Source organism: Bos grunniens, chromosome 22 (assembly GCF_055505025.1).
Source record: "Bos grunniens cultivar Pamir isolate PY7600 chromosome 22, Bosgru_T2T1.0, whole genome shotgun sequence".
NCBI lineage: Eukaryota > Metazoa > Chordata > Mammalia > Artiodactyla > Bovidae > Bos > Bos grunniens.
The window spans coordinates 14,343,243-14,365,613 of NC_141186.1; the positions used below are offsets into that span (position 1 = coordinate 14,343,243).

Consider the following 22,371-nt stretch of genomic DNA (forward strand, 5'->3'; position numbering starts at 1 on the left):
GCCCAAGGAATTAGTCCAGAGCTTCCCAGGTGGTGCTAGTGGCAAAGAACCTGCCTGCCAATGCAGGAGACATAAGAGACATGGGTTCAATCTCTGGGTCAGGAAGATCCCCTGGAGCAGGAAATGGCAACCCACTCCTGAAAAAAATCCCATAGACAGAGGAGTATGGCAGACCACAGTTCATGGGGTTGCAAAGATCTGGACACAACTGAGGTGACTTAGCACAGCATGCACAGGACATGGTTGAAATGCTATGGAAGGTCTAGACTAGCATCTGGTTTCAGGCTGATGTAACTTTACTTAGGTCCACAGTAGGGTACCACCCAGTAGCTATTCTTACATCCCCCATGAGCATAATCTCTGCTATATCAATCCAGCTCTCAACCTTATGGCATCGGCTCTGTCCTCTTTGTAGGCCTAACAGAATCCTGTTCTGCGCATGTCTACTGCAGTCCAGCCCTCACAAAGGACCTGTGTGAAACCTCCATGTAGACTTCTGGGCCCGAGCCCTCTCTGCATCTTTCTCTTATACTCTGCCTTGTGAACCTTCACTGGTTCTCATCCCTGAACACTGAACTCTTTCTCCCTAACTGGGCAAGACCTTGGTATTCTTCTTGGACCTTGCTTCCATAAACAGACAAAAAACAAAGAGAACAAAAACAAAGAGTGTTATGAGGTTCACCTCGTGTTTCCCTTCTCAAGGCTCAGAACCCAATGTTGCCTATTTTCCAATGACTGAAAACAACACACGTTTTGTTGAATTTTCCTGTTGTTTGGGTGGGAGGCCATGTTAGTATCAGTTACTGTCAAGACAGAAATCCTATATGCACTCTCCCAAGTATACCTATTAAATCATGAAAACTGACCATATATTAGCTACAAGAAAACCTTAATAAATTCTAAAAAGACAAAATAGTACTGCTGAAACTTGCTGACCATAATGCAATAAAACTAGAAAGAACAAAATTAATAAAACAAAATACGCCCTCACTGTTAAACAATTATTGGCTCAATGAAGGAACATAAACCAAAACTGAAATATATGTAGAAAACAAAAAGGATGGATGCACTACAGAGCAGAATCCAATACTGAAAGCAGATTCATAGCTTTAAATATTTTAGTGATTAAGCAAAAAGGAGATAAATGAGTTAAGCATTTTATTCAAAAAGACAGAAAAAGAATGAAAAAACAACTTCATTCACAAGGAATGAATCAGTAGATAAAAGAAAAAAAATTTTTTTTCAACTAGGACTAATATGCAAATTTCCAAACTGGCCTAAAAATTATATGCACATTTTTATATGTACACAAATGCACACATAATAGTTAAAACCATTATCTTAACTAATCAATAAAATTACAAAAGTGCAAATACATACATAATATATTTTTTGGAGTATATGTATTATATATAATATATATATATGTATATGTAAATATATATATATATTTAAATACACATATAAAATATATATGAAAAATGGAAGCAGGAAGTTAACTTCTGAAACCTAAGAAAATAAAAGAATTATGAGAAGCTATTCTGTCCAAGTCTATAGATTTGAAAGTGTGTGTGAAATGAAGACCTTCTAGGAAAATATAATATCCTATAAATGACTCTATAAAAGATGGGAAATGAAAAAAGATTTATTATCACTGTAGAAATAGAGAATGGTGTCAAAGAGCTATCACAGCTACCGTACCTTCAGGAAAGAGAACCAGCCATATGGCTTCACAAGGGAATTCTATCAAACTTTTAAAAGATAGTATCTAAGATATCTAAACTGTACCAAAGCCCAAGGAAGAAAGAAAACTTCCTTACAAAAAGAAGCAATACAGCAATAACACCAAAATCCAGCAAAAAAGAAAGAAACAAGAAACAAAACTATAGATCAATCACACTTATGAACAGCAATGGAAAATCCTGAATAAAAGATTAACAAAAACCTGAAGCAGCATAATTAAAGAATATTATATCACAATTAACTTTGCTTACTGATCCAAACACTAGGGTGGTTGCATATTAGATACTCTATTAAATATAATCCATGACATGAACAGATCCAAGGAAAAATCAGTTGATCATTTCCAGAGGGGTCAAAAGTCATCATTATTTATTTATTATTATTAATTCTTGATTGCAAAAGATAAAATGTAAACACTTCCTTAACCAGAAAAAAAGATTCTGAGGCAATACCAAGATATCCTCTATATCATTCTCATTGAATCTTGCAATTGGACTAGAGAGAAAAAGTAGAACTATAAAAATTAAAGACTGTTTCTATTTGCATTCGTTATTATTACATAACCAGAAAATAAAGAGAATCATCTAAGCCATCACTATGGAAAGTAATAAGAGAATAAACCTAGGGACAAAGTTAATAAACAGAAATAAAAAAAACTTTCAAACACATACTTAAAAAAATAATTGAGAACTATACTGGTAGAAAATTCCTTATTTCCAATAGCAAGTAAAAAAGGATAAAATACATGGGGAGAGATAAACAGGAAGAAATACATATGGCCTAAATAAAGAAAACTATAAAGAAAGTAAGTCAAACAAATGGGAAAACATAATATGCTCTTAGATCTAGAAACAAGTAATCTCACGTGCCCTGATGGAAGTATACACTGTCAGGCTGCTTACAACAACCTGTCACTACCCATGGAAATTACAAACGCATATACCCTTTGAGAAGGAAATGGCAACCCACTCCAGTGTTCTTGCCTGGAGAATCCTGGGAACGGGGGCACCTGATGGGCGGTCGTCTATGGGGTTGCACAGAGTCAGACACAGCTGAAGTGACTTAGCAGCAGCAGATACCCCTTGATCTAGTTATTCTAACCCCAGGAATTTACTCTGTAGATAGTCCTGCTCCCATGCGAAGGTATGTGTGCTTAAGGTTATTCATTGCAGAACTGTCTGCAAAAGCAAAAGATTGGAAATTACTCATATCCATTAGATTACTGGTTTAGAAACAGTGGAAACAGTGGCTGCCTTTATTTTTCTGGGCTCCAAAATCACTGCAGATGGTGACTGCAGCCATGAAATTAAAAGACACTTACTCCTTGGAAGCAAAGTTATGACCAACCTAAACAGTGTATTAAAAAGCAGAGACATTACTTTGTCAACAAAGATCCGTCTAGTCAAGGCTATGGTTTTTCCAGTAGTCATGTATGGATGTGAGAGTTGAACTATAAAGAAAGCTGAGCACCGAAGAATTGATGCTTTTGAACTGTAGTGTTGGAGAAGACTCTTGAGAGTCCCTTGGACTGGAAGGAGATCCAACCAGTCCATTCTAAAGGAGATCAGTCCTGAGTGTTCATTGGAAGGACTGATGCTGAAGCTGAAACTCCAATACTTTGGCCACCTGATGCGAAGAACTTACTCAATGGAAAAGACCTTGTGCTGGGAAAGATTGAAGGCGGGAGGAGAAGGGGACGACAGAGGATGAGATGGCTGGATGGCATCACCGACTCAATGGACATGAGTTTGAGTAAACTCCAGGAGTTGCTGATGGACAGGGAGGCCTGGCACACTGCAGTTCAAGGTGTCACAAAGAGTCAGACACAACTGAGCGACTGAACTGAACCCATAAAACAGAATAGGATGCTGCTATATAAAAGGATAAATGTTTCAATGTACTAAAATCCCTCAACTCTTGGCAATATTTATTATCGTTGAAAATGCACATTCCTCTTAAGGTAGAAAAAAAACATTTCCAACATTTAGGTATAGTGACCAATAGAAACACAACTCTAAATGTTGGGGGGCGGGAATCAGAACTGTGACTTAAAGATTTTATCCACTGATCTTTGGATTTTTTTTTTTATTCACTGATCCTTAAAGATTTTATCCACTGATCTTGCATTTTTTTATTCACTGATCCTATTCAAATTTTATTTTCATGAACATTCAAATGAGACATTTTAATTATACAAAAGTAGTAAACACTGTGTTTAAGATGTAAAAATATTACCAACTTGACCTATAGATTGAATGCCGCTAAGTCGCTTCAGTCATGTCTGACTCTGTGCGACCCCATAGACAGCAGCCCACCAGGCTCCCCCGTCCCTGGGATTCTCCAGGGGTGAATCTCCTGGAGTGGCTTGCCATTTCCTTCTCCAATGCATGAAAGTGAAAAGTGAAAGTGAAGTCGCTTAGTCGTGTCCGACTCTTAGCGACCCCATGGACTGCAGCCTACCAGGCTCCTCCGTCCATGGGATTTTCCAGGCAGGAGTACTGGAGTGGGGTGCCATTGCTGTGTCCAATCCCAATCAACGTCCAAGCAAGTTATTTTATGAGTATCAACAAGCTGACTCTAAAGTTTACATGCAGGAGAAGAACCAAGGTGAAGGACTGACGCCACCTGACTTCAAGACTTACCTTAAAGCTACAGTCTTCAAGACAGTGGGTACTGGTGAAAGTATAAAGCAAACAGGTCAATGGAAGAGAAGAGAGAGCCCAGTAACAGACTTGGATAAATACAGTTAAATGACCTTTGACAAAAGAGCAAAGGCAACACAATGAAGCAAAGACAGTCTCCCCAACAGTGCTGGAACAGCAACATACCAAAAAAAAAAAAAATCTACCTTATACCATTCACAAAAATTAATTCACAATGGGTCACAGGCCTAATTGTAAAAATTCAGAACTACAAAACTCTTAGAGGATAATGCAGGAGAAAACTTAGATGACATTGGGTAATTGGGTATGGTGAAGACTTTTGAGATAATAACACCATGGACACGATTCATACAAAAAAATTCACAAACTGGACTTAACTAAAATTAAAACTGTGGCTTTCCAAAAGAATTAAAACACAAGCCACAGATTGGGAGAAAAGATTTGAAAAAGACACATCTGATAAAGAATTTTATCCAATATATGCAAAGAACCCTTGAAACCCAAGAGCAAGAAGAAAAAATAATCCAATTAAAAATTAAGTTAAAGATCTTAGCAGAGACCTCCACGAGAGAAGATACACAAATGGGAAACAAGAATATAAGAAAATGCTTCATATTGTATACACCATCAGGGAAAGGGACATTAAAACAAGGAGCTACCATGACACATTTAACAGAACATCCAGAATTCAGAACACTGACTACACCCAGTGCTGGCAAGGGTTCTGAGGAACAGAAACTCTCATTCACGTTGGGAATGCACAGCGGTACAGCCACACTGGAAGATGGTTTGGCATCCCTTAAAAAATGAAACAGTTAGCATACTGTTAGCAACTGCACTCTTTGGTATTTACCTAAAGGAGTTCACAATTTATGTCCACACAAAAATCATAATACATATATTTATAGCAGCTTTACTCATAATTGCCAAAATCTGGGAGCAACCAAGATGTCCTTCATTAGGTAAATGGATTAACAAAGCTGCAGTACTTCCAGACAATAGAGAATTTTATTCAGTACAAAAATGAAACGAGCCATCAAACCATGAAAACACATGGAAGAACCTTAAATAAATATTACTAAGTGAAAGAAGCCAATCTGAAAAGGTGACATACTGTATGATTCTACCTTTATGACGTTCTGGAAGGGGCAAAACTATGTAGACAGTGAAAAGATCAGTGGTTGTAGAAGGCAGTGGGGATGAACAGGTAGAGCATAGAGGACTGTTAAGGCAATGAAAATATGCTGTACAATATAATAACGATGGACATATGTCATTAGGCATGCATGCTCAGGCACTTCAGCTGCATCTGATTCTTTGCGACCCCATGGACAGTAGCCTGCTAGGCTCCTGTGTCCATGGGGTTTTCCCGGCAAGAATACTAGAGTGGGTTGCTCTGCCCCCTCCAGGAGATGTTCCTGACCAAGGGACTGAACCTGTGTCTCCTGCGCCCCTGCACTGCAGAGGTGAGTACCTTAGTATTGAGTCACTGGGGAAGCCCCAAATGTCATTATACATTTGTCCAAACACAGAGACAGTACAATATCAAGAGTGAGCCTGAATCTAAACTATGAACTCTGGGTGATTATGATATTAGTGTACATTTATCTTTGGCAAAAAAAAAAATACCACTTTGATGAGTCATACTGATAATGGGGTGTGCTCTGCATGTGTGGGGTCAGGGTTATATGGGAAATTTCTGTACTGCCCTTCCAATTTGGTTTCAAAACCTAAAACAAACAAACAAAAAAAATGAACTCTTCAATTGAGCTCTTTAAAAACTTTTAAAAGTTTTTCCTTTCAGTATTATAGATACGCATAAGATGTAAAGTAAAGCCACCCTCAACTCACCCAGTCTCACCTTCCAAGCTAATTTTGACCATATATGCTTATATTTTGATTGGCAGCAAAGTCTACATAGGACGCTTGCATTTCCATTTCTTGATCTATCATCTGTGGGGTGCCTATTGATTTTGTGCCATGAACGAGAACGAACTAACTCTGAGATACTATCACAGTCCAACCAGACTTCCCATTTGTGCTGGTAATATTATCATTATTTGTAGACCTTTAAGCATCTATTTTGATTGATCAACTCTAAGTAGTACTTGTTAACTGTCTACTATGTGAGATGAGGAAACTTATAAATAGGCAAAATTCAACATAATCAAAGATGAATTCTAAGAAGCATTTACCTTGTTCGTAAAGTAGCTTCATATTCGAATCTTTGCAGGCAACCAGATTGTTGAGCAATGCAACCACACTTTGCATGGTGTTACCCAGAATGTTCTCCTGATGTTCCTGCAACAGAGTACCATTTTCATCATAACTGTACAGAAACAGAGTAACATCATTACATCATAAAACAGACAAATGGTCACATGACCGACCTCCCTTCATTCTTGGCACAAAGTTGGGTGATAATCTTTTTCCACTCAGATGGGGCAAAATTTCTCTGTGTTAAGGTCCCATCGATGAGTCAGGTAAGCTGGGAGGCACCGTGAACCACTCAGGGCACCAGCATGGTTGCATGCTGTCCCCTGCCCACGCGCTGAGGGACAACCACTCTGCCCTCGGGGCTTCTGATGGGCAACTTCTCTGACTAGAGATCTAGTACGTGGAACTTAGGAAACTACACCTGAAAGTGACTTTGAGATCCAAAAGAAAAACTTCTTACAGAAACATTTCTGCAGTTTTGAGAGTCGACCGTGACTGCTTTTTCCTTCCTCACTCTTACACATGGCTGGTGATGTTGAATATGACTTACTGCCGCACTGCTTCAGTGCACTGAACTATACAGGGGCCTGAAAGAGTGAACTCCGCTTTCCCTAACGCTTCACAGCTCATAGCAGGACGTAACTTTGGTCCAATTTCTCATTGAGAAGATACAAAAGATAACTTCTTTCTAACTTTTTAAGGGATCCCAAAGATTTTCTTTTGAAATACTTTTAGAGTCACAGCAGAGTTGTAAAGACAGCATACAGAGTCTCCATACACCCTTCACTCAATTTCCCGTTAGCATAATCCAACCAATGCACGTTGATCGAAACTAAGGTACCACTGGTATGGTGCTAATAACAAAACTAAAGACTATTCAAATGTCACATTTTCTGCTAACATCCTTTTCTGTTCCAGGATCCAGGCCAGGATCCCATGCTGCACTGAGAATTAAGTCTTTTTTACAACTTTTATTTACAAAGTGCCCACTGTTCTAGGCACTTGGCTTATATCAGTGAAAAAAACAGACCAAAATTTTTAAAAAATTTCCAAAAAAGCAGCCCCACCCTTGTGGAATTTACATGTAGCAGTGGGGGAAGACAATAATTACATTCTACGTTAAAGGATGAAACACACTGCAGGAGGAGACAGAACAGGGGACAGCAGTTTGGGGGTGCTGTAGGGGAAGGTTACAACTTTAAACAAAGCAAGTAAGGGACACCTCCTTCAGAAGATGACATCTGGACTGTACTTTTATTATACTGCCAGGTTCTATTTGCTTGTTTTAGAATAGTCACATCAATGTTCATGCAGCGTGGCATTCTGTATGATGTACTCTGCATATAAGTTAAATAAGCAGGATGACAATATACAGCCTTGACATATTCCTTTTCCGATCTGGAACCAGTCTGTTGTTCCATGTCCAGTTCTAACTGTAGCTTCTTGACCTACATACAGATTTCTCAGGAGGGAGGTCAGGTGGTCTGGTATTCCCATCTCTTTCAGAATTTTCCATGGTTTGTTATGATCCACACAGTCAAAGGCTTTGGCATAGTCAATAAAGCAGAAGTAGATGTTTTTCTGGAACTCTCTTGCTTTTTTGATGATCTAGCAGATGTTGGCAAGCTGATCTCTGGTTTCTCTGCCTTTCTTGAATCCAGCTTGAATACATGGAAGTTCATGGTTCATGTACTGTTGAAGTCTGGCTTGGAGAATTTTGAGCATTACTTTGCTAGTGTGTGACATGAGTGCAATTGTGTGGTAGTTTGAATATTCTCTGGCATTGCCTTTCTTTGGGATTGGAATGAAAACTGACCTTTTCCAATCCTGTGGCCACTTCTGGGCTTTTCAAATTTGCTGGCATATTGAGTACAGCACTTTCACAGCATCATCTTTAGGATCTGAAATAGCTTAACTGGAATTCCACCACCTTCACTAGCTTTGTTTGTAGTGATGCTTCTTAAAGCCCAGTTGACTTTGCATTCCAGGATGTCTGGCTCTATGTGAGTGATCACCCCGTGATTATCTGGGTCATGAAGATCTTTTCTGTATAGTTCCTCTGTGTATTCTTGCTACCTCTTCTTAATATCTTCTGCTTCTGTTAGGTCCATACCATTTTGGTCCTTTATTGTACTCATATTTGCATGAAATGTTCCCTTGGTATCTTTAATTTTATTGAGATCTCTAGTCTTTCCCACTCTATTGTTTTCCTCATTTCTTTGCATTGATTGCTGAGGAAAGCATTCTTATCTCTCCTTGCTATTCTTTGGAATTTGGTATTCAAATGGGTATACCTTTTCCTCCTTTGCCTTTAACTTCTCTTCTCTTCTTGGCTATTTGTAAAGCCTCATCAAACCATCTTGCCTTTTTGCATTTCTTTTTCTTGGGGATGGTCTTGATCATTACCTCCTGTACAATGCCACAAACCTCTGTCCATAGTTCTTGAGGCACACTATCTATCAGATCTAATCCCTTGAATCTCTTTGTCACTCCCACTGTATAATTGTAAGGGATTTGATTTAGTAGTTTTCCCTACTTTCTTCAATTTAAGTCTGAATTTGACAATAAAGCGTTCATGATCTGAGCCACAGTCAGCTCTTGGTTTTGCTTTTGCTGACTGTATAGAGCTTCTCCATCTTTGGCTGCAAAGAATATAACCAATCTGATTTCAGTTTTGACCATCAGGTCATCAATAACCTCAGATACACAGATGATATCATCCTTATGGCAGAAAGTGAAGAAGAACTAAAGAGCCTCTTGATGAAAGTGAAAGAGGAGCGTGTTGGCTTAAAACTCAACATTCAGAAAACTAAGATCATGGCATCCAGTCCCAACACTTCATGGCAAATGGATGAGGAAACAATGGAAACAGTGAGAGACTATTTTTGAGGGCTCCAAAATCACTGCAGATGGTGACTGCAGCCATGAAATTAAAAGACGCTTGCTCCTTGGAAGAAAAGCTATGACCAATCTAGACAGTATATTAGAAAGCAGAGACATTACTTTACCAACAAAGGTCTGACTAGTCAAAGCTATGGTTTTTCCAGTAGTCATGTATGCATGTGAGAGTTGGACCATAAAGAAAGCTGAGCACCGAAGAATTGATGCTTTTAAACTGTGGTGTTGGAGAAGACTCTTGAGAGTCCCTTGGACTCCAAGGAGATCAAACCAGTCCATCCTAAAGGAAATGAGTCTTGAATATTCATTGGAAGGACTGATGCTGAAGCTGAAACTCTAGTACTTTGACCACATGATGCAAAGAACCGACTCATTGGAAAAGATCCTTATGCTGGGAAAGATTGAAGTCAGGAGGAGAAAGGGATGACAGAGGATGAGATGGTTGGATGGCATCACTGATGCGATGGACATGAGTTTGAGTAGGCTCTGGGAGTTGGTGATGGACAGGGAAGCCTGATGTGCTGCAGTCCATGGAGTCACAATGAGTCGGACACGACTGAGAGACTGAATTGAATTGACATCAGTGTGTCCAGTGTTAGTGGCCTATGAGTGACATCCTCATCTGAATTTAGTATCAGTTTGATGATACCCTTTGTCCCTTCATATTATTCCACAAACATTTATTGTGCATCTAATATCTACTTCTGGGTGAGATGGTAGAACTCCCTAGTATTTAATAAAAGCAACTGGGATCAGTGTAATTTTACTGGTAAATCTTCAAATATTTTTTTCAAAAACATCTTAGCATCTATACTGATCCAAATTTATGTCCATTTTCTAAGAAAATCATCTAAAATGTCCCAAGTTTTCAAACATACTGTAATAGAATCATACAGAACTCTCTCTCCTATCTTCACCTATATTCTCTGAGCTGACTGACATCACCTTTTACACTATCTCCTCCCTCTTCTTGATCAGACTCACCAAAGCCTTGCCTATATTACTGGTCTTTTCCGGGAGCCAGCTTTCCATTTTAGTCAAGAATCTACACTTGTGACTTTGAGTTGGTCACTACAAATGCATACAATTCCTACTTCCCTCGCCTAGATATATAGGAGGATGGCCCTTTCCTGCCCACTCATACTTAGAATTGCCCCAAAGACTGGCTTTGGCCAATTGAACTCATTTGGGCAGAAGTTTTAAAGGCTAGAGATGGCTTCACTGTCCTATCCTTCCTCTGCCTTGTGACCAGTCTGGAGGGAAGATGCGCCAATAGCCCAGGCCTCAGAATGAGGACACTCAGCAGAGCTGTTCGGAGTCCCTTGATGAACACACAGCTTCAAAAAGCTCACACACACACAAAAAATCAACACGTGTTCCCCATCCTGAACCCCCCTCCCACTTCCCTCCCCATACCATCCCTCTGGGTCATCCCAGTGCACCAGCCCCAAGCATCCTGTATCCTGCATCAAACCTGGACTGGCGATTTGTTTCTTATATGATATTATACATGTTACAATGCCATTCTCCCAAATCATCCCACCCTCTCCCTCTCCTACAGCATCCAAAAGACTGTTCTATACATCTATGTCTCTTTTGCTGTCTCACATACAGGGTTGTCATTACCATCTTTCTAAATTCCATATATATGTGTTAGTATACTGTATTGGTGTTTTTCTTTCTGGCTTACTTCACTCTGTATAATCGGCTCCAGTTTCATCCACCTCATTAGAACTGATTCAAATGCACTCTTTTTAATGGCTGAGTAATACTCCATTATGTATATGTACCACAGCTTTCTTATCCATTCATCTGCTGATGGACATCTAGGTTGCTTCCCATGGTGGATTCATGTTGATGTATGGCAAAACCAATACAATATTGTAAAGTAATTAGCCTCCAATTAAAATAAATAAATTAAAAAAAAAATCAACACAGCATCGGGCTCTAAACTGCAGTCAACAGACATACACATCCCACCAATGGGAGTCACTCTATTTCTTGAGCCTAATCATCTATAAAAGGTCTGCTTTCCAAATATCAATGCCTGGAAAGTTCTATTCTTTAGAAACACAGGTATTAAAGTGGATGTTCATGTTTGACTGTTTCACTGACACCAGCTTAAGAATATTAATGTGGAAGCAATGGGCTACCACCAATTTCATCTAATTATTCTTACAACTGGTTGGAGGGAAAGGGTGATTAATAAGCACCAAGATGACATGACAAGTTATTCATGATAAAGTAGCTAACGATACAAAGGAAACTTATTCTTGTGAAGAATAAAGACAGTAATAAATCTTTTCTTTTGTTTCCATTTGGTAAAATTATACCAGTCCTTGTTCAAAGGCCAGTCTGTTGGAAAACATAGGTCAGTTTTACTAGAGATAAATCCACTGTTCCTTTCATAAACATATTTTTGTGACTATACATGACTTTTCTATGCTCTCAGAAGTATTTTTGGCTCCTTGTAAAGTCAATGCTTCAGTTTTTCCTGGTGCTCAAAAGTGAGAGTCACTTGTTGATAAAGGCATTTTCTTTAAGTACAAAAGCCAACTTTTCAAACCTCCATTACCCCTGGATACTAAGAGCCCAGGACCGTACCCCAGCCAATTAAGTCCTGAGACTCCCGGCCTGGAGTTTGCAGTCACTGAAGAAGGAGGGGCTCTGCCAGCCCCACAGTGCTGCATCTGCAGAAGGGCACAAAGGTGCACTCTGCCCACCAAGAGACCCCACTGACCTTATCACTGGAAACACTCAGGGCACAATATCCGACGCAGAGAATAGAGACCAAAGACCCATAACCAGACTGGGAGACGTGGCTCCTTTTCCATTTCAGGCATTATTCAAAACACTTTGTTTTAATTTCTTTGCTATTGATTTTTAAACCATTCACAGACCGTGAACTTTGTTCGATATAAAACAGGGGCTTTGTTAAAACTATATTCACTTCTTCCTTCTTATACCTACAAGAATGCTTCTTGCTTAGTTTGAAAGAGAGAAACCATAGACCATGGTGACCGTGCCTGCTCAAGGCAACGATGTGGTTCTCTAGGGGAAATCAGAGAGTAACGGCTGTGGCCTGGAACTTAATTTCCCCAAAAAACAATGCTCAAGACACGAGAAGAGCAGATGAGAAGGTGTGAACGTGAATTAAGCACACTTCTATTAATTTCTATCAAGTTGAGCTATTTCACTTCTCTTAGCAACTTTAATAAGATTTGTTACTACAGTTCACAACCACATTCATAGCCCACAGGGGATAAGTTATGCTACGAAAAACATTGTATTTCTTTCAAAGTCAGAGTAGAGAATTATATGAAGGGGGAAGACATCAGGGTAAATATGTGGGGACCCTGGAAGATTAGTGTAAAGAGGAAAGAAACCACAAGTTTGAGTCAAAGACTACAGGCCAGAGATGTAGGGGAGGGATAATGCTGATTAAAGGCTGTGTCTTCATTAGATGTTCCTCTAAGACAGCCCCTCTCCCTAAAAAGAGTCCCATAGCTCACTAAAAAACAAGGGGTCCACACCACTGATGCCCCAACACATGCAGTAAGAGCAGTGTAAGGAGAGGGAAACATTTAATGACCCACAACAGGGCCTCTGGCACAGGGTCAGGGCCCGGGACACCAGCAGCTTCTGTGCTGATGGCGGCAGAGCAGCCACATGAGCCCAAGCACGGACAAGGCAGAAGTGAAAATATACTGATAAGGGACTACATGCTATAGCCCGTACCTCAAGCCCTCTACCTGTATCATCTCATTTAATCCTCACCAAAACTCCAAAGTGGCTATCTGTGAGCCCTTCTCACAGATAAGGGCTCTGAGGTTAAGGAGGTGAAGTGTCACTCACCAAAGATCACCAAGCTTCTTGATTGTGAGGCTGGGATTCAATCTAGGAGATGGAAGGTGACCTTTTATCACCAAGCAACGCTGCCTAGTGACAACACTGACGGAGCGCAGGACCTCAGGGTCACTCGTCAGCCCATCCCAGGTTAACCAACACGACATGAGGGCCAGGGACGCAAAGGACTCTGGAGCAGGGGGCGGAAAGAGGACAGAAAGACTGATTTGAAGCTGCTGTTCTAACACTGCCCTCTAACTTCTCCGGCTACAATATGCCCAGCCCTGTGTTACCACCACTGCGACCTCCTGGCTTCAAAAGATCCCTTTATATGGACAGCCTATCATGAGATACGCAACTCGGAAAGCAAGATGTAGGTATTTGGCAACTACAGGACAGAAAAGAATGAGCATACCACACCCAAGAATGAAGTTACACAGTGGCCCCACAGTCGACAGTCACAGGACTGAGACACTCAGCGTCAGCACTGGCTGAGGGGCAAGAATGGAAGCTGTGCTCACGGGAGAAGGAGAAGCCTGCACTGCCCTCCCACAAAGACACCCAAGACGATCCTACGGCACTTGAGGATTATGATGAAAATCGTCAACCCCTCAGTCCAGAACCCAGTAAGGAGAGCTGACCTAATTTGTGTGCCCAACACCATGGTGTACGGACATTTAATCAACAGGGCACTTGAGAGTTCTAATAAAACATAGCGTTTGCCAGTAGAGATAATTAGAATTGAAGCCGCAAAATTCTAGTGTTTGGCAACATAGATGAAACAACTTCATTAAGATGTACAGCTTCAGCAAATGAAAGGCAGGAGAGCACTGGACCCTGAAGAATCAGCCTTCTTGAAACTAATTGCTTCAGTGCTTAAAGAGGACAGCTCTGCAACACCAAGGGCACAGCAAGGAAATGCCGCTGGAAAGCAATCAGCCTTCCCAAAGCGCTCTCACTTGTAAACACAGCATTAGACTCCATTCCAACATATGAAGGTGGAAGTGGCACTGGAAGACTTCAGATGAAAATGTTGGGCTGGGGTGTCAACAGTCAAGGTAGGAGATACCTCTAACGATCAACAGTAACAGTGAACCATGGTCACTCTCTTCTGCCCTTGGTGTGGGCTGCAACTCAAAAGACAACGTACCAGAAGACAAGAACCAATCCTGCGAGGTTAGGAAGGAGCCACTGAAAGAATGAGAAGTAGAAGCACACGCAAATGACATGGACGCGACATCCACCATCTCTCTGAGATGAACACACAGCATACCCCGTTCAGCGCACATGTTCAGATAACATTTTGGGGTGGGTGGGGGGCAGGCTGATGTTGCTGTACCACTTGTCCCTGGACTGTGCAGGCACTTGCACTTGGTACAGAGGTGTCGCCACAGGACACAGGGTGGCATCAACCCACGATCCTTTTCATACCTTCTCCTGCATGGCCAGACTCCTAGAGATCTGGAGCCTGCAGAAAGGAGCCTGCATCATGGAACCGTATACACTACCATATATAACACAGATAGCCAGAGGGAATTCGCTGTATGACTCAGGGAGCTGAAACCTGGAGCTCTGTGGCAAGCTGGAGGGGTAGGGTGGGAGGAGATTCAAGAGGGAGGGGACATATGTATACCTGTGGCTGATTCATGGTGAGGGATGGCAGAAACCAACACAGTATTTGTAACGTAATTGCCCTCCAATTAAAAATTTTAAAAACTTTTTTTGGAAAAAGCGGCCTGCAGAGCACCCAAACAACATTGAGTCACGTGTGGGGAGAAGGACACTTTCATATTACTGAGTTTTCCACAAGGCTGTTTCACCAGCAGTGCTAACTCGATGGAATCTAAACTGAGATCGGCTCCTTTGCCCTTACTCTTCCTCTTTTCTGTTTTCCATTTTAATGAACCCTCCAATCTGCCCGGCTACCCAGCCATGCATCTTCGAATCACCAGAGACGACTGCCTCTACTCTTGTCTCCCACATCCAACCAGCCACAGCAGCCCCCTGGTTTTCCCCGAGCCCTTCTTCAATCTGCTTTCCATCCCCACTGCCATTTCTTAATGTGTCTCTATCCCTGGCCTCACTGTCCTGACGGCTGACAGCTGCTGCTTTCGAAAGTGGCAGAGATTCGTCTCCGCTCCTGGGGCTGACATGTGGGGCCGTGGGGTCTGGGGAGTGAGTGCGCTGGAGGTTACAGTAGGTCCAGGACGGAGGGAGGGCCAGTGATTCCCACACTCCAGTTTGTTCAAAGTCCCGGCGGGATCCCAAGGCCTGAGAGTGGGAGAAAACCACAAGAACCAGGAGATGACAGAGCAAGGCAGATCCAAGGCCTTGGGCACAGAGTAATTTAAAATGAACTCACTCGTGTACCTCATAAATATGTGTGAGTGTTAGTAGCTCAGTTGTGTCTGACTCTTTGGGACCCCATGAACTGTAGCCTGCGCCAGGCTCCTCTGTCCATGGAATTTTCCCTCATAAATATATATATGGGATTTCCTGGGAAGAAAGGACAGGATTTGGGGGTCCAAAGTGGGCCTGTCTGGGGTGTGAGGGAGCTGGTGCTGAGCCTCCGCTTTGCCAGCTGTGAAGCAGTCACCCAGCTCCTCTGCCCTGTGGTCAGGGTTTCGTGGGACTTAGCAGGCTCCGAGGAGACTCGGTGGGGTCGGGGGAGGGGACCTGGAAAGGGTCTTCTTTCATCTGTAGACAAAACCATATGGTGCTCTCCGCCTAAGAGTCTGGAGGCATAAAATTAACTCCCTTCTTTTAGTTGGCTCTCCCTCCATCTTTCTGGTTAGGGACATGAGAGAGAAGAGCTTCAGATGGATTTTAAATTTGACTGACAGGTACGGTGGAGGCCCTCTAGCAGCAAATACAAGTTGTTATTAGCAATGCGTTCCAGCCGGTGCAGACGGGGGTCTGGGTCAACTGGAGCCATCTGTCAATCGGTGTGCCCACGTGACTCGAGGGTCCTGGTCTGTGTAACACCCCTGGCAGTGCGCTGCGGACGCCCCTCCAGCAGGTGAACACGTCACTTAGTTTCTGCGGCTGTGCCCTCTCACGTTATTTAGGCTTCCAGCAGGAAGATTCCGTCCTCTGGGCTCCCAGTAGGGCCCAAGGCCTCAAGGCAGATGTAGTGGGCCAGGGCCGATGCTGTTCAGGCAGGAGAACCCCGGCCATGGAGCCAAAGGCAAGCGGCCAAGACCATGCCCCCAGGGATGGATCGTGTCCCCTTTGTGTGTGTCTGCCTGCAGTGTTGACAGACAGGCCCCTCCTGACCCACAACATGCTCGCTGAGCTAACTACAGGCTGGCAGCAGGGGGACGGATGAGAAAGAAAAAACACAAGTGTGCGTCCAGACACAAAACCCTTCCTGCCTTCTTCTAGCATCCCTGCCACAGTCCAAAGTGAAAACAACAATAATGGTAATAAAAAACAATAATAAAGGTTTGGCAAACAGATTTATTCTTAAAAATTCAGGCCAGATGTCGTCTGCTGTGGCTGGGGGTGGCAGGGGAGGCCACCTTTCTTGTGTCACATGACATTTCCACCACCATCCTGTGCCTGCCTTCATCACAACATCTGCCACAACCCCTTAACTGTTGTTCATCCATTCCTGGATCAACGTTGAGCCCTCTGGGGGCAGAATTGGGACTTTTAGCCAGGTTTCCAGAGCCAAGGTATGGTGGCTGGTATGCAGAGGCCTCTGGTAAATTACGGAAATGCTCCATGTTACTTATATGATGAACACAGCTGGGGAAGCGATATATGGCTTGTGGGATGCTCCTTCGAGAAATGAACTTGTCAGCAACTAGAAACCACCTTCAATCAAACAATCAATACATATTTATGGGGCACCTAAAATTTGCTATTTAATGGTGTGAAACAGAACTATACAAGGATAAAAAATGATCTCTCTCAAAATGTTTTCAATCAGTATCTTTTTACTTTTGAATAATGTTTGCAATAAGGGAAACATTCAGATCTTTTGACTTCAAATGAAATTCATAAGAATCTCTCACACTCGCATCCACATGGAAAATGTACACTCTGAAATTTTGAAAGACCTTGACACAGTTTTAATAGGACCCTCCATTAAAGGTAACAAATAAGTGTCCCATTCGAAAGAAAGAAAATATTACATAAGGCAAAAATGAATGAAAAGATCAGCACACAGAATTATCAAAAGACAATTTTCAACTATAGATCTCTTGACTGTGGGAGTTTTCCATGTGTTGGTACTCATAGATCCTGTCTCAAAGTAGTACCAGTAAGTCCTACAGGAAAAAGAAATTAGTGGGAATTGACTGGAAGCGTATTTAAACCTACGGTTTTGAGGCACATAAAGGAACAATGCAATAAGCAAAAAGAAAACTGAGCTTAAAAAAAAAAAAAAAAAAAAGAGCTTCTTGGCTGCCCCATTATTCACCAGCTGGCAAACCTGGAACAAAGCAAGAATCATACTACCAGACTTTGGAAGAATCTTAGAGAATCTTCTAGGTCAATCATTTGATTTTAAACATAAAGAAAGAGAAGCCCTGAGAAAAGAACAGAGGAACAGAGCCTGGACTTAAACTCAGAAGCGCATCCTCCTTTCCCATTACCTCATTTTGCCCTCATCACTTGAAAAATCAAACCAGGGAACAGATGAGGAAGATGTGGTACATATACTACTCAGCCATAGAAAAGAATGAAATCATGTCATTTGCAGCAACATGGATGCAACCAGAGATCATCATACTAAGTGAAGAAGTCAGAGAAAGACAAATATATCACTTAATTATAGAATCTAAAATATGACACAAATGAGCCTACCTATGAAACAGACTCTCAGACACAGATGACAGACTTGTAGCTGCCAGGGGCTGGGAAGGCACAGAGGGAGAGTTTGGGGTTAGCATATGCAAACTATTTATATAGACTAGAGAAACAACAAGGCCCATACAGTAGGTACAGCACAGGGAACTATATTCAATGTCCTTGAATTGAATTCAATTCAATGTCCCATTATGATAAATCATAATGGGAAAGAATACAAAAAAGAATGTATGTATAATTGAATCACTTTGTCGTACAGCAAAAAATTGGCACAACATTGTAAATCAACTATACTTTAATAAAAATAATAAAGATCACATCAGGATATGCAGAATCAAGGAGGTAGCTTTTAAAACGGATAAAATTTGTGTCCACACTGCACAAGTAATACTTGAAGCGTTGCTGCCGGGGGCTGTAGACCCAGTTGCCCTTAACACCTTCTTTGACAGGTCAGCTCTTATCCTTGAACAGCAAGTGGTAGGTGGGCTACCACTGAGCTATGAGAAACCTTAGCAAAATGCCTAGTGACCCCGAGGCCGCCAAAGCAAATACTTCCTGATCTGATGGGATTTTTCAACCAGTTTTTGTTGCAGAGGGCCGTCTCTAAAGAGAAGATGGAAGAACCAGGCCACTTCACATAGCATAAATGTTCAACAAGGAGCACCTTTTCCCAAAAAGTTATTCTGAGCATGTAACAAATCAGACACCAGGGAAAGTGCAAACATATATATGTGATGTTTAAAAATCAGCAGCATAAGGCAGTCCAGATCTCTGTCACTCACCCTAGAATTTGCTGCACTGGGTATTTTATGCATGATCACACTTCTGTTATCAATCTCCATAATGGAGGGCAATCAGTTTTCCTTTTCTTAGACGCTAGTTAATAACAGCAATACTTGTATAAACACATTGAAAAATTCGATAAGCTCATTTTGGGCCACACAGTGATAAAAACTATAACATCTTGGAGAATAAATTGGCAGTATGAAATGGGATAAAATCATTTCAGGAATTTTTCACCTCCTAGATGGGATTTTGTGCCCTTATTGGCATTTAAAAAAATTAACTGGAGTTGGAAGATTCCCTAGATTCAAGCATAAACTGGGCAATGTTAATGTGGGTTATGCTGGACCACCATAGGGGGATCAAAGGGTCTTTTGCTGGGTAAAGGTTTGAGAGAAAGGATCAATAAACCAGCAGACCCTGGACATAAGCAGGGCATGGGCTGGGCAACAGGAAGTGTCAGGAGATTGACCAACTTGACAGGGGAGAAAGTGACGGTAAACGGGTCAGTGTCCGTTTCTGAAGTCGAAAAGAGAATAAGAACTTAAATTAATTCCATACACCAAGCCAGACTGGAGGTCTAAGAGCCTTGAGACATCAGCTGACCCTCCCCTTTATTATCTATTCTGGGACAACACCCTTGGCAGCCCTGGCTCTATGCTAGGCATCCCAGCCTCATCCACGGAGTGCCCATTTGGTCATGGCATTGTTTCTGCATGAATGCAACAGTCCCACCAGTCCAGGAGAAGTCCCTGGAGCTCAGAAATGAGGAGGGGAAAGGGAAAGCTATAGTGTTTTCGTATTTTTAACTCTTATAGCTCAATAAACGAACTTCAGCTTGAAGGGCTTAGATGTCAAATTGGCATCATTAAATTTTTCTCATGCAAGTCTGAGGGAAAAAAAAAACAGAAAGCAGAATGAGTCCTAAGAACAAGAGGAGGGTAGAAGGATGGGAGGGAGGGTGGATAGAAGGGAGACAGACCAGGGAGGGAGAGAGGATGGGGAGGAAGAAAAGAGAGTCAGAAAATATTTTCCCAAGAAGAAAAGTGAACCCAGGAGGGCTGAGCTGGGGGTGTAAGCCCTCGTCTGCAAGTGTCAGATCGAGAAGTCTCTGCATCACCAGGCAGCTGCTCACCTCCACCTGGAATGAAAAGTGAGTCATAGGCCCAGCACAAGTCCAGCCTCTGGGTGCCTCCCAGTAAACCCTGACCAGCGTTTCAGAGAGAGGAGCACAGAGACACGGCTCTGGTCCCTGCAAGAACCCTTTACTCCTGTTGGGATGCATGTCATGAACTTGTGTGGGTGAACAAGGAAGGGGTGCTTATCTTTGGGAGATGCCCCTGGGCTTCAGAGGCACATGGAGCCCATTCTCGGAAGCCTGGATTTCATTATTTGCCAGGCTTACTGGCTAAACTCAGAATCTCATCTCTCAGAGCACAAGTAGCAGGTTAAGCTAACAAACAACCCAACACAACTGTTTAGAAGGCAGGAGAAATCATTCATGGAGCTCCAGTTCTCAAACATTTCACATTAACTATGCTCTGGAGTTCAACAAAACGTGGGCCCTGCTCCCAGCAGGGCTCTGCCTTCCACCAGAGAGGCTGAGAGGAATGACTCTGAGCCACATCGTCCAAGTCACTGTCACCAGATCCAACAAGGGCAGAGAAAGAAGCAAAACCTCAGGCAGCTGGAAACACGCTGTCTAAAGCCATACAGATGACAGGGAGCCTTTCCCCTAGGGCGGCTCTGAGGGGCAGAGCGCCCAGCGGCTGCCTCATCAGGTGCAGGGCTGTGAGCGCCACTGCAAGCCAGCAGCAGCAGGGGCTGGGGAAAGGCGGGCAAGCACTGCCTTTTGCGGATGCAGAAATGGATTCCTGGGAAGAAATTATCTGCGTGGAGACTCGAGCTAAGGTCTTTCTGGTCCCTAACATCCTCTGACATTAAACTCAATGCTATGTCTTTACAGTTTGAATGAGAGGTTAAACAATGTCAAGTGATAACAATTTCTAAGCTTTGTGATTATAATCCAAAACCATTCTGCACCATCTCAAATATTTCTCAGTGGTTTATGGCAAAGATCAAACCAGTCAATCCTAAAGGAAATCAACCCTGAATATTCATTGGAAGGACTTTTGCTGAAGCTCCAATACTCTGGCCACCTGATGCGAAGAGTCGACTCATTAGAAAAGACCTTGAGGCTGGGAAAAACTGACGGCAGGAGGAGAAGGGGACAACAGAGGACGAGATGGTTGGATGGCATCACCAACTCAATGGACACGAGTCTGAGCAAGCTCTGGGAGATGGTGAAGGACAGGGAGGCCTGGCGTGCTGCAGTTCATGGGGTCGCAAACAGTCAACATGACTGAGTGACTGAACAACAAATGGCAAAGAACACTCAATCAGTTTTAGCGCTAGACTGGCATCGCCCATCCACCCATTCCCAGAATGCTCACGGATCAACCCAAGAACAACATAAAGTTGTGATATAAGGTGAAAAGAAAAATCCTCAGAATCTTGCTTTTCTTTAGACCCCTAAAAGGATCCCACAGAGCAGAATCCAGCTGAGTTACTATGAAGACCAACTTTGACACATAAATGTTGGAAGGGAGGGAGAAAAGAGTATGTTTATGAATTATTGTCCTCTTAATCACAGGGTTTTATAACACAGAAAACAAAACTGACTTGAAGAGAATAAACAAATGATTCTAAGATACCACACAGAAGAAAAAAAGGTTTTAATGTGACACTGCATAAATTTTAAAACATACAAATTCATACACTCACACAGACACACACACAAACTATGTTTACCAAGTACTATGTGAACAATTTGTTGGTTATTCATCATTTTAAGTAGTTTGCCCAACTGATATCCTCCTGTATTACAGAAATAGAGTATATTATTTTGAAGAAGGTAAAAAATGGAAAATCTCCTCCACACACAACTGAATGTCACTCCTTCAACAATCTGTACTGAAGACCAGTATACACAAGGCCCGCCCTGGATCCTGATGAAACGCCCCAAACGTGCCCCAAGACACCTGCCAATGGGTAGCTGCACATCAAGTGGGTGGGCAGGGCAGACAGAACAGGCTAAAGGGAAGTGTACCATGTCAAAGGTAAGTCCTGCTCTTAGCATCCTAGGAAGTGAGACCTTGAAACACTGAGATGATGAGAGAAGACTTTAGGAAGGAGATTTTATTTAATTTTTTTATTATTATTATTTTTTTTTTTTACTTTACAATATTGTATTGGTTTTGCCATACATCAACATGCATCCGCCACGGGTGTACACGTATTCCCCATCCTGAACCCCCCTCCCACCTCCCTCCCCATACCATCCCTCTGGGTCATCCCAGTGCACCAGCCTAGGAAGGAGATTTTAGAATGGAGCTGGGCAGGAAGA

The 22,371-nt window shown here is 42.2% G+C and overlaps 1 protein-coding gene across 49 annotated transcripts in view; it reads right to left on the reverse strand.

The window, feature by feature from the left end:
• The window catches only part of ULK4 (unc-51 like kinase 4), a 507,208-nt gene that overhangs the window by 220,129 nt on the left and 264,708 nt on the right, over positions 1-22,371 (reverse strand). For 46 of the 49 annotated variants that reach the window (XM_086366093.1, XM_086366087.1, XM_086366073.1 and 43 more), the window contains one exon: positions 6,602-6,707. In XM_086366093.1, the coding sequence (XP_086222219.1) occupies positions 6,602-6,707 (106 nt within the window). Of the gene's footprint in view, positions 1-5,011; positions 5,205-6,601; positions 6,708-13,376; positions 13,558-22,371 lie in introns of those variants that run through there. The other 3 variants (XR_015150977.1, XM_086366097.1, XM_086366096.1) reach the window with 3 other exon arrangements.